This window comes from Haliotis rubra, unplaced genomic scaffold (assembly GCF_003918875.1).
Source record: "Haliotis rubra isolate DU_JTF1 unplaced genomic scaffold, ASM391887v1 Scf371, whole genome shotgun sequence".
Taxonomy (NCBI): domain Eukaryota; kingdom Metazoa; phylum Mollusca; class Gastropoda; order Lepetellida; family Haliotidae; genus Haliotis; species Haliotis rubra.
This window is the reverse complement of record NW_025767048.1, coordinates 1,059,321-1,072,991: the sequence shown is the minus strand read 5'-3', so window position 1 is coordinate 1,072,991 and position 13,671 is coordinate 1,059,321. Positions and strand designations below refer to the sequence as shown.

The 13,671-nt window shown below is 39.2% G+C and overlaps 1 protein-coding gene across 1 annotated transcript; it reads left to right on the top strand.

The window, feature by feature from the left end:
- Nucleotides 1–4,195: 4,195 nt before the first annotated feature.
- LOC124285982 lies at nucleotides 4,196–13,037 on the top strand. The gene is made up of 8 exons (XM_046722293.1): nucleotides 4,196–4,493; nucleotides 5,388–5,530; nucleotides 5,861–6,002; nucleotides 6,613–6,744; nucleotides 7,653–7,856; nucleotides 10,052–10,213; nucleotides 10,819–10,897; nucleotides 11,600–13,037. Exons 2-8 carry the CDS (start codon nucleotides 5,423–5,425, stop codon nucleotides 11,997–11,999), a joined length of 1,227 nt encoding a protein of 408 aa, XP_046578249.1. The 5' UTR covers nucleotides 4,196–4,493; nucleotides 5,388–5,422; the 3' UTR covers nucleotides 12,000–13,037.
- The last annotated feature ends 634 nt before the right edge of the window (nucleotides 13,038–13,671 follow it).

The window sequence follows — 13,671 nt, the reverse complement described above, 5'->3', positions numbered from 1 at the left end:
TATCCTGGCTTCGTTATACTGTGATATCAGACTTCATTATACCGTGTGATATCTGACTTCGTTATACCTTGTGATATCTGACTTCATTACACTGATATCTGACTTCGGTACGCACTGATATCTGACTTCATTACACTGATGTCAGACTTCATTATACCGTGATATTCGACTTCGATTATACTGTGATATCGGACTTCATTATACTGATATCAGACTCCATTATATAATGATATCAGACTTCATTATGCTGTGATATCTTTGACTTTATTTTACTGATATCTGACTTCATTACACTGATATCTGAGCTTCATTACGCTGATATCTGACTTCATTACACTTTGATATCAGACTTCATTATACCTGTGATATCTGACTTCGTTATACTGTGATATCTGACTTCATTACACTGTGATATCTTTTGACTTCATTATACTGTCATATCTGACTTCGATACACCCAATGATATCTGGCTTCATTACACTGATATCTGACTCCGTTATACTGTGATATCTGATGACTTATTATACTGATATCAGACTTCATTATACTGTGATGATCTGACTTCATTATACTGTGATATCTGACTTCATTATACTGTGATATTACTCCGATTCTCATTATACTGTCATATCTGACTTCATTATACTGTCATATCTGACTTCATTATACTTGGTATCTGACTCTCTTCTAGATACTGTGGTATCTGACTTCATTATATACTGTGATATCAGACTTCATTACACTGATATCAGACTTCATTATACTGTGATATCTACTTTATTATACTGATATGTGACTTCCTTGGTACTGTGATATTTGACTCATTATACTGATATCTGACTCTCACATTCTGTATATCCGACTTCACTCCTACTGATATCTGACTTATTTATATAATGATATCTGACTTCATTATACTGTCATATCTGACTTCGATGACGCTGATATCGACTTCTTTATACTGTGATATCCTTGACTTCATTATACTGTGATATCTGACTTCATTATACCTCGTGATATCTGACTTCAAGCTTATACTGTGATATCTGACTTTATTATACTGTGATATCTGACTTCAGTATACTGTTGATGATAGACTCTCATTACGCTGATATCTGACTTCCTTGCTATACTGTGATATTTGACTTCATTATCCTGTGATGTTTGACTTCGTTATACTGATATCTGACTTCATTATACTGTGGTATCTGACTTTTGTTACACTGTCATATCAGTCTTCGTTATACCGTGATATCTGACTTCATTATACTGTGATCAGACTTCGTTATACTTCATATCTACTTTATTATACTGATATCAGACTTCATTATACTGTGATATTTGACTTCATTATAATTGATATCTGTGATTCTTATCTGACTCTACTGATATCTGACTTCCTTATACTGTGATATCTGACTTCATGATACTGTGATATCTGACTTCATGATACTGATATCTGACTTCCTTATACTGTGATATCTGACTTCATTATACTGATATCTGACTTCCTTATACTGTGATATCTGACTTCATTATATAATGATATCGGACTTCCATATACTGTGATATCTGACTTCATTACACTGATATCTGACTTCTTTATACTGTGATATCTGACTCATATTATTTTGATATCTCACTCATTATGCTGATATCTGACTTCGTCATAAGCCTGAGTGGTTAAAAGCGTTGGCTCGTCACGCTGAAGACCGGGTTCGATTCCCCACATGGGCACAATGTGTTAAGCCCATTCCTGAATTGTCCCCGCCGTGATATTGCTGGAATATTGCTAAAAGCGGCGTAAAAACTAAACTCAGTCAGTCACTTCGTCATACTGACATTTGACGTGGAAATAAGAAGAAATCTGCTGGACTTTATTTTAATGTAGTGTGGTGATGAATTTCAACATTGTCGATTATAAGTACATAGATTGTGGAAATTAAGGTTCATCAGAAGTGCTGTAATTAACTTTTTATTGTATTGTACATGTTAAATGTAGATTAGATAGATAGATAGATAGATAGATAGATAACTGAGCAATCAGTTGCGTAACTTTTGACTTCCAGTATATGTTTTCCACCATCCCCTACTCCCTACCCCTCTCCACTTCTGCCAACAAAGAAACAAACAAAAACAAAACAAAGCCCAGCCACGTGCATGGACAATGATGCTTATATTCATATCCATCATTTCAGTTGTTCCCGAACACATTGTGACGTCAACATGCGACGTCTAACGTTTCCTGGCGTGGAAGATCGTCAAACCCTGAGACTGATACCTTAACACACTTCACCAATCCTGGTCAATTCCTCCGTCACAACCGTGTCAAGAGCTAATGCTGCCCATTACCCTCAAAGAATTATTTAAGCGTCACCCCTACCCTAACTAGCGAGTAGGCGTGATGGACAAGTTGACTGCGGGTCAACCACTGACGTGTGACAGCAGACATTGTCCGCGGCACGTCACGTGACCCTCTGACCCACGTGTTCCGCACGCGCCGGTAGTTGCGTCAGGGGAATCCAAAGTTGGATGTGACCCTTGGTAGGCATATTCTTTGATGTGGCACGAGCTGTATGAAGGAGACCGGTATTTAAAATACCTTACCGGAGAAAGTACATTTGTTTCCGACAGTCGTGTTCAGTCGCCGTTTAGACGATGATAAATGACCCTGTTTTATTTTTTGTGTTTTAAACGGCGGTGGGGAGTTGACCCGAAGGCTATAAGCAGGGCTTACTAATTTAAATTGAGGGTTACTAATGCCAAGTAACAATCAGTATAGTGCTACAAATATTTCTATGTTCAGGGGGATAAACACACACGTTCTAGCATGAGCGTGACTGAGAAATCCTTTATGTGCATTTCAGGAAACGTGATTATTATAAATGGTTTGTCTTACAAGACAAACTCCTCTGTTATTATGTTTTGATTAAACTGACGAGCAAAAGAAACTGTACCTCTCACTTTGATTTTATCATACTTTGATTTTAATTGAAATTATATCCCAAAAATTAAATCTACTGGCGCTTGATCATGGTTCGAAGAATACTTGAAATGGTTGTATTTGACATATTTAATTTTGAATTTTAAAAAAATAAAAGCTAAAACAATCGCATGATACACATCATAACAATATCTAAAACTTTATATCTTTTTAAAACTTATGAATTTATTTTTTGTCCCAAATTTACATTTCAAACTGGGTAGGGGTCGTGTGGTTCATCCAAATATTTTTTAATTACCCAGCAACTGATGAAAGTTTGGAAACATTTTGAGGTGGGAGTGAGTGAAATATATACAGTATCAGATATACAAACAGTTTTTACAATTTACAATTACATGAATTAAACAAGTTCAGTTTACTTCCTTTGGTTTCTCAGTTTAGGAACGTCGTTATTCTTGGTTGTTGAACATGGTGGAATATCGGGTAACAATAGGTCCCCAAAATTGTACTTCTAAGGATGGGGTTATATTGGGTGCAGTGGTCCAGGCTGGTCAGGCTGTGTGCGTGTCATGGATGGTTACTCATGTTGTCTAACAGGGCGGTGGGGTAGCCTAATGGTTAAAGCGCATTGGCTCGTCACGCCGAAGACCCGGGTTCGAATCCCCACATGGGTACAATGAGTGAAGCCCATTTCTGAATTGTCCCCCGCCGTGATATTGCTGGAATATTGCTAAAAGCGGCATAAAACCAAGAGCTTAGTCAGTCCAGTCAGTCTAGCATTGCTTGGTCTGCACCAGCGGTATCGTTTACAAGCGTTAAAAGCATTGATGACGGCGACGTTGAGGAACGTTCGCTTTCGCCATGTTAACTCACGTAATAATTATCCTCGGTTTATCCAGTGTATTTTACCTCCCGCAGTTCGCTTATATACCCTGGACTCATTCGTCGCAGCCCATAGCTTACTTTTCTTTGATCCCAGTTCAGCTTACACAGCGTAAATGATGACTACCAGATCTACTCATTCTGGAAGGAACTGATAATTGTGTTTTAATTATGTTTGATTTTTTTTGGTTGCATGTGACCTTTAAGCTTGCATAAAATTATCTCTATTGGAAATAATGAAAGTTTTGGAAACGTTATCCGTATTTCGGATGTTTCAAGTTTAGAAATGTACTATTCAGATTGTAAATAGCATTATTGTTTCTTTCAAATCTGTCGTGCCTAGTGTTTGACGGCATTCAAAGTCTCATTGTTCAGAGGCCATTTCCTCACTTTCGTCTCATCAATAGACAACGGTTTCCTGCCAAATGTGTTCAATCTTTTCATTCAGCCCACTGGCTTAATACGACGGAAGATGGCCCGTATGACAATTACAAAACGGAAAACACAAGTTCCTGGTGGGCCGCAGCCAATACTGTTTGTACCAGATCAGGCGGGCACCTGTTTGTACCTCGGAAGCAAAATAGCCTGGATGATCTGACCAACCTACTCGATGAGAACAAGGTGTACTGGGTTGGCGGCTTTCAGTATTCGTCTTTGATATGGACAGGTAAAACAGGTGAAACATCACCACAAACAATACTACTACTACTGCCACCACCATCAACATTATACCATCACTACTACACCGTTATTATTATTATGTTTTACAGATTAAAGATGGAAATGCAGCAGAGAGGGTTCGGGTGATCCTGGCACAGTTAGGCTGGTAAGGCTCATCATCAGCTCAGGGCCCTCGCCCCCTCTACACGCAGCCCAGACAGAGAATGGGACTTATCCCAGGAAACACTGCCTAGTCGAACCCACCAAGAACGTTCCGGAGACTCCTCAACACTGCAGCCTTCTGCATTACCCGGAGTATCAGAAGGGCTGTGCTCCCGTTGGAGAACCCGTTGGACCACTACTACTACTACTATTAGTACTACTACTACTACTACTACTACTACTACTACTACTACTACTACTACCACCACCATTTCTATCACCACCACCACTACTACTACTACTCCGCCATATAGGTGGCATATTGCTGAGTGCGGCGGGAAAATAAACTCACTCTCTCACTACGACTACTGCTGCTGCTACTACTACTGCTACTATTTTCCACAACCATTACTACCACCACTACCACTACCACTACCACTCTATTACTACTACTACTACTACTACTTCTACTGCTACTACTACTACTACTACTACTACTACTTCTACTAGTACTACTACTACTACTACCACTACTACTACTACTACTACTACTTCTACTGCTACTACTACTACTACTACTACTACTACTACTACTACTACTTCTACTGCTACTACTACTAGAACCACCGCCACCACCACTACTATAATACAACTGCTGCTTTATTATCACGCCACCTCATTCCACAACTACTGCTGCTGCTGCTGCTGCTGATGATGATGATGATGTATGTTGTTTCAGCTGACGTAACCAGATACTACAGGAGGCTGGGCGTCATGCTGGATGTGTATGGAAGGCACGTTAAACCATCTACAATCGACGACAATTCTCCGTTTATGTGCAATGTGCGATGTGGGAATAATTCTGGCCTGTTTGGACTCAAGGTACAAAGTACAAAGTTCAAACACTAAATATGCTCGAAATAAACAACGTATTCTCCCCAAGTGAGACTTTCTTTGCAATATTTGTTCTGTGAAGGCTTCCGCTTCTTTAGGCCACAGGGAAAGTTCAAGTTCAATCACAAAATGTTGTTTTACCCAAGTAACCTATTATATATACACATATCGAATTTACTGGGATTAAACTTTTACCCGTCTTTATGCACTTTAAGTAATATTTGTCTGGATTTCAAAAACATATTTCATACTTTCAGCTAGTTGCAGTGCTTTGTTACTAGCTCCATATTTTTACCAAAGAAAACTATTTCGTTGAAGGGACGATCCTGTTACTGCCTTGGAGACGGAAGCAAGCTGCGTGGACTGACCGTTGAGAACATGACACACACAGAGATCCGTTGTCCTGGAGATTACAACGAACTGTGTGGCGATGACAAGCGGATATCGGTGTACGCTGGAGGTGAATATTTTCACACCTGTATCAACAATGTTACGTTCCTATTTTACAGAAAACCATGCCCTATTGTCATACACTTCCAGGCTTATAAGTTGGAACTGTATTTTTATGGAAAAATATCATCTATAATATAATAATGAAATCCCTAAAGAATCCATGTCGACTTCGTCTGATATCAACAACACCGCTTTAGTCGAAATGAGGATACTCTCGAAGATCCTGGAATTCGTGTTAAGGGGCTTTAATGCACGCAGTATTGCTGCCTTGCAGGACTGGGTCTATAACATATTAATGTTTGCCGCATGGGTCTTAATCATTATGTGTAGGAAGATTAATTTTATGTTATAGGACGATGGCCCAGGAGGCTATCCATATATAATATTTTTTATTATGCTCCACACTTAGCGTGTTTACGACATCGTGCCATATTCCGGTATCAACAATCCGGGTCGTAAACATGATATGATGCTCATTGTCTTATCACATCCTTTTCCTCTACACATGTTTCCGACATCGTGCATCTTTTGGTGCATCTTCGGGTAACTGAAACTATTATCCTCAACTTAGGAAGCCGATACTCATATCGTGTCCTTTTAATTTTCCATTGTTGCAGATATGACAAGTATATCAAGCAGTGGAACCTGCGGCTATGTGAGGAAGATATCTGACAGCCATGTGAAATCACAACTTCATCTGGATGACGACTGCACTAAGAAGAGATTCTATGCCTACAAGGAACAAACAGGTTTAAACGGAGAAATGTTTCTGTATGATACAGTATTGTAAGAGGACGTTAGATGCAAATTAATTAAACCTGAGTAATTTTCAGTAATCAGGAAGGCATATTTACCCATGATATTGAACCATCATGTCCTATAATATTACAGTTTTCTGGAATTTTCATGTCGAAATAACGGGATGATAATCTAGAAGCGAACATGTCTTGTCACCTTACAGTAAATAATAAAAGACACCAATAAATACACATCTGCGTTCGTCGCTTTTGGTATTGAGACGATGGGGTAGCCGGAAACCCGATTTCGATTCCCACGGCGTAAAACTAAACTCACTGGTTGGGTGTTAATGTATTGCTAAATATTGTTGTGTTGTACTCTTAGTGGTGGTGGTGGTGGAATTGGGTTTAACGTCGTGCTTGAGAATATTTCGCTCATATGACGACGTGCATGCATGTGTATGTGTATGTGCGGCTGCTTGTACTAGCCCAGACTGAAGCTGGTTTTATAGTGCTAGCCCACTGAGATACCATGCCTCAGTGAAGCATGAATACCCCACTCAGACACATTATACTGACTCCAAGCCGACCAGTCCTTGTTGTACCCATTAATGCCGAGCGCCAGGCAGGGACCAACAAGTACCGAACCCGCGACCTTCCACACTCCGGGCGGACGCTCTAACCACTACACCACGGAGGCGGTCTGTACTCTTAGTATATCTAAGAAGCATCCATGTTGTATTGAGCCCAAATTAGTAATTGCAGACAAATCGTTTGACAAAACTAGTGTTTGAGTGACATTCAGACATTATATTGTTGTCGAGTACAATAACATATACATAAATCCGCCTTCGCTCAGCAATACACAGAGTTCCAAATGAATGATTTAGATGTACTATCTTCCTAATTTTGATTCCCAGGAGAGACAAGCATGGGGAGTAGGCTGAGGTGTCGTGGAGGCGTGTGTGTGAGTAATACAACTGAATCATGGACGGACGCAGTCTGGAAGACCCGTGGATTACTGAAAGTAACAGACGCGAATAGAGAGAGTCTGTACTCTGCCATGCATTACCGTGATTACTGGATCGGACTGAGGCGGCGCCAAGAATACAAATGGATTAATGGTAATCACAAAATAGTTTTTTGGTAAGTAATTGGATGGGGCAAGGCAAAGTGTTCACAATTATAGACTTCGAGAGACATATTGTGAATTCTACTGAAACTGACGAACTTTGGACTGTGGAAAGTATGTCGATATCTTCGTAGTTCAAGACAGAGTGCCATAAGGATAAGTAGGATTCCACCAGTAAAGGATTCTGAGACGGATTTGAAGGATTCTGAATATATAACGAATCTTTATGTGTAGATTAGGGACTACAGGCGCTGTGTATTTGTTCATTTACTACCATTTACTGCCATTCAAGTACTGCCTTCTTGCTAGCATGTTTCATGTCGTCAATCATGCTCAAAGTACTACTAATATCTGTGCAATTCATTAGACAGTTATTAATACACAATTCGAACCCACACAAGACAGTGTATATTCATGAAGTAATCGAACTTGTCCAATTGATGATATATCCAATTTGCATAGATAACCATGTGCTGTCGATGAATAAGATGTGTGTGGTGTCCTCCCATTTGTGAGAACTCCCAGTTGTGAGACACATTAATTAATGGTTCAGTGCACATAGGTGGTGTTTCCACATACCTACAATGAAAGTGGGATCAGCCCAGTTGTTGAAGAGTACCAACAGGAGTCATTGATGAGTAGATTAATGAAATAGATTATCAAAGATTCTATTTACACAGAAGAAATAGACTCTTATGAAGTTTGAAAGTCATTTTGGTTTAAACATATTTTATTATTATTTATGAAAATGAATGGGATTGGTGAGCAAGCATTACTGCTTATGTTAACACGGCTCCCATGCAACATTAAATACAAAATGAAATGGAGGATGTGACGTCATCGATATTGACTATTGCATAAATATATTTTTAAGTATACATCAAATACAACTATTCTCTAAGTAGTCATAATTAGAGAGTTTCAGTTGTGGTTGTCTAAGAAGCTATTGTAGGAATATAAATCAATCATGAAAAGGTTGTTGAGTTAATTTAAGTATTTTCCTGAGAAAATTTGAAGCGTTGTGTCTTGGTGATATAATCGTGGACAGATTCAACTATTTTCATGCTTTACACTAGGAGTAAATTCTTTGTTTCCGTTCAAAATGGTATCCAGGTTATAACGGGGAGTGCCGGGTAAAAAGGATTTGGCATTATAAGAGGCAGTTCGACTGTAAACTTGTATTTCAGAGTTATTCAAACTATATCTTGTAGTTTCGGAGAAGGATGTAAATCTGAGTAGGTAAATTAATTTCTCTTTCAAATGATCACGAAGTTCCCTACACAAAGTGTATGTTAATCAATTTATCTTAGTAAGTTTCATTAAGATTCAGTTACATAGCAAATCAGTAATTAGCTAGGGTTAATCCATTCTATCAGACAGGGGAGTATGGTGTGTTTTCTTTGTTAATTACCTACTCCACTGTCTCATAACTGGAAGTCTCACAATTGGGAGTTCTCACAAATGGGAGTAGACCATGTGTGTCAATGAACGTAAATACGTCATTTTTGACAAACCAAGCAAGCAAAAAAACTGAATCGAGGGACAATATCTGATAACAATACAAAGTATAATTGAAAACGCCTCAGGTATACTCAATGGCTTTCAAACTAAGCTCATTGTTCGTCAATATACAAATAAATGTCCAAAGACTTAGACATGTGTTCTGTGTGTTAAAAGTATGTATTATATGTCTACTTGATTTCCTTTCATCTAATTGTCACTTAGACGACTTGACACAACGTTATGTTGACCTCGCGTTAATATAACAACCCGCAGACCCCACGGGATTAAACATAGAATGGTAAACCCATAACGTAAACTCCTGATCCCTCGTGTCCGCTGTAACTGCACAAGGTAGGCATCGCTATGTTCCTGTAATGATAATTGCTTCCGTTTCCACACAATGGCAGACGGGAGGTCGATAAATATAACCCTCTTGATCAACATGTCAGTTTTGTGTCGAGGTCGAAACTTCATCGAGGAGAAGTGAATATCAGTTGTCCAAGGTGGATAAATGATTGGATCAACAACCTCAAGGGAAGTCAGAGATTGTATAACGTTTCACATGTGATTAAAACTTTACCTGACCTTTGGGCCTTTAAAATGCGATGGTAAAGTAACGTTCAGATTCACCAGACAAGGTTTACATTCGGCAGTTAAGCAATGCTTTGTATTTTCATTTTACAGGAAATAGCGTAGCACGGAATATGTCCAGACATTACTTGGACAAGCGATGCCTTGCTGTGCGGAGAGATGATTCCCACGTACACGTGGCTTGGTATCCTTGCTCGGACACCTACAGAGCTGTATGCCAGTCCATTAAGCCGGACAAAACAGATGATGATCGAGGTAACTTCAAATTTCAAATTCAAATCAAGAAATCTCTCCCAAGGTCGTGAAAACAGTTTTTATTATCATGTCCATTTCGATGTTGGTGCGCCGTACAAAGATATTTATGTTGTTGTTTTCTCCCAAACGGAATGAAAAATATGAAAATCAAGAAACTGTGATTTGACCAAGACGTCTAACATTCAGAAATATTCAAATAGCCAGGCCCCTTCTACTGATCAACCCACCTATGATAGAAATAAAAGAAACCATAAATTTCATAGTTCGATCTATGCATAAAGATTCAGAATGACGAATGACTTTTCAAAAGACTTCAAGATAAAAAGGATCACCGCAACTGTCCAATGGTCAACTTCCCCTTTATGTGAAGGAGTATACCAATTCCTCCACTTCATCCTTCTATGAACACTTTATATGCAGTTCCTCATAAAATGTTAATGCATACGACCGGTTTGATGTGTAGTGGCATTGGAATAATTTCATTTCACGACTGTAAATATATTAGTGTCACCATGACACCGGACGTATGTACTCACGAATGATTGAGTAACGCTGTGTATCCATACCTGTGGAGTATTGTCGATCCTACTTTCCCTTTCTTTCAGGCATATACCTAGGCGTGGCAGCGACTATCGTGGCTGTGTTTATGCTGTGTTTAATCGGCGCGGTTATTCACTTTAAGAGGTGCGTTTTGAAAATAAACTCATCAAACAAAATTAAGGATAACCCCAATTCAATATTAACTATTTAATAGTTCAAATTATGATCCATATAATACTTACATATTGAATATTGGGGTGGTTTTAACTTTTGGTTGGGTATATATGTTCTCAAATTATCTCCAAGTGTGTACATTATGATACAAAGATTAAAATGTGAGTTTTAGTGTTTCTATGTGGAAAGAGTAAAGTCAAGTTGAACCTAAAATCAAAGATGTCCGTCAAATTTCAATATGGCCGTTAATTGCCACAATGAGTTTGTTATTGCGAGGTAGAACTATATATCACTATCCACTTTCGACGACTTACGCAGTTTGCATTACCATACCGTTAATACTTGATTGTGATTCATGTGCATATGTTCATAATATTGTCGACTTTAGACGTCTTGTTTGAGAGTTCGAGTAACTGATTTTATGGAAAACGCTTTGTGGCTTTCATTATTGGAAGGGTGTTTTAGCTTTGCGATAGACATTGGTCACAATTATTATTAGTTACCTAAAGTTGAACACATATTTGACATAAGTCATATAGAAAAAGAGGCTCCAGATATAATTGATTTAAAATTATAGATTACACGGATTTAATATTCTTGATAAAATAATGATAGAAATGTAGTCATGAACACAATCTTAAATTTCCTTCCGTTTCTTCTATGTTATTGTAGAAAGGGTCTTTGTTGCTTCAAGGCGAATGACGAGACGGACAGTGCTCATTCCGCTAACTCCCCAAGTCCACTGCACTATTCCCGTGCCACTGTACCTCGACTTCCTGGACAGACAAATAACGTAAACGCCACAGATCGCCACAAGCTTAACATATTAGACGCTGGGGTATGCGATGGGGACGCAGTCTACAGCGTGATAGACGGCCCTGAGTGTCCTGGGTGCTCCGACCCCTACACTGATCCTATCAGAGCAGCTGGTGTGGAGGACGGGGAGTACAATACCACACGACAGGCACACGGACGACGAGATGATAATACATATAATCACATCCGCACAGGATATGACCGTGAGGGTTCTGATCAAGATGGGAATCTGTACCACGAGGTCACGGAGGCCTGATGTCAGGTCTGGGGTGGGATCACCATGTTGGAGCTTGTGTAGTGGACGGGGATGCTTTGGAAAGACCGAGACAAGAGATGACTCATGGTTCTAAAGAAACATCCGATTCATTCAGCAATTTGGCCAGAATCTGCTGAAACCTGTCACAGCAGTACAGATGCGTCAGAAATAATTTGTAATACGGCCTTCGCCAGCAATATTGTATTGTCTTCTGTAGCTAACATATTTTAGATTTACATAGTAGTTACATATTCATAACTGTGATATTCTAGTTGTTTTTTTATTGTCCTTCGTTGATAGGCTTTGTATAATTTACATGTATTTATGGTGAAAAACTTGTTTTAGTCACGATATGGCTAAAATATTGGCGATGTGAGTGTAAATCTTAACTCACTCACTCACCTGTGCCAGCTCACGACTGATCGGGTAAACGGATATGTGTAGGGAATGTGACAATCACCTCCAGATCCGTCCTGACTGTGTAGAGTGAGTGAGTTTAGTTTTACGCCGCATTTAGCAATATTCCAGCAATATCACGGCGGGGGGACACCAGAATGGGCTTCACACCTGACTGTGTGGAACGTACAGGCGAAGCTTACCATTGGAACTCCTGTTTCGTATTGTAAAATGTAATGTTTATTTCATTATGTAGATGAACAGTATACTTTACCTTGCACGAATGCTACCTACTATGACGATATGTTTTCAAATGTGTACGAAATGTTTCAAGAGAGTTGGTGAACCCGAAGTGGCGGGGAATTTGTATCTTGCAGTGCAGTGGTCCAGCACTGACGATGCTGTAAGTCTACTCACAGCTCTGTCGTCTATGAATCCAATGAATGAGGTCCTTGCAGTACGACTGCTTCGATGATTTCGTTCTGCTGAACATCACACCAAGATTCTTCAATTTGTCTTTTTATGTCTGTACTGTAGTTAACTTTGGTAACCAACTACATTTACACTTATCTTGCCTCACACATAAATGTCGTTTTCTGATTGGCTTCGCGCTATTCTACTATTTTCAATGTACCTCGCTTACGAGTACATTTTCTATGTACCCCGCTGGGAATGCCGGACTCATTTGGAACTTCGTAGTAGTAATTCTTTATCTCGAATAATATTGAATCACGTATGATGTACGGAAATTACCGATGTTTTGCGAATGCAAATCGATGGAAGGGAGATAAATTTGTTTTTCTTGTCGTCTTGTCGTCTGGTACTCCATACTATGATCCGATACCCGTGTTTCAAACAGTTCAAAAATACCATTGAGGTGTTTGGAAAAGATAAATACGTTGTTCACTGGTCCCTCGGAGCCCATGGGTTGATGCACCCTCGATGTTTCTTTATGTTAACATAAACAAACATCGAGGGTACATCAGCCCATCTCCCCCTCGAGGCCAGTGAACAACTTATAATGCCCTGTTTAATTGTATGACCCTGAGAGTGTAATGATTTTGTTTCCATTTCGTTTTAATGATTATTGCCTTTGAATTTTCCAACATAAAAGCTGCATTTTCAAGATTCGGTATTCAGTATCAAAGGTCTCCAGCCCAGAGTACATGTGTATATACAGTCAGGTCACACTGCATATCATTAATAATTGTAACGATTAAGTTTCACATCACCAAAAGTAAATGAAGCGTTAGTTGTCTCCTTAGCTGTCTGATTT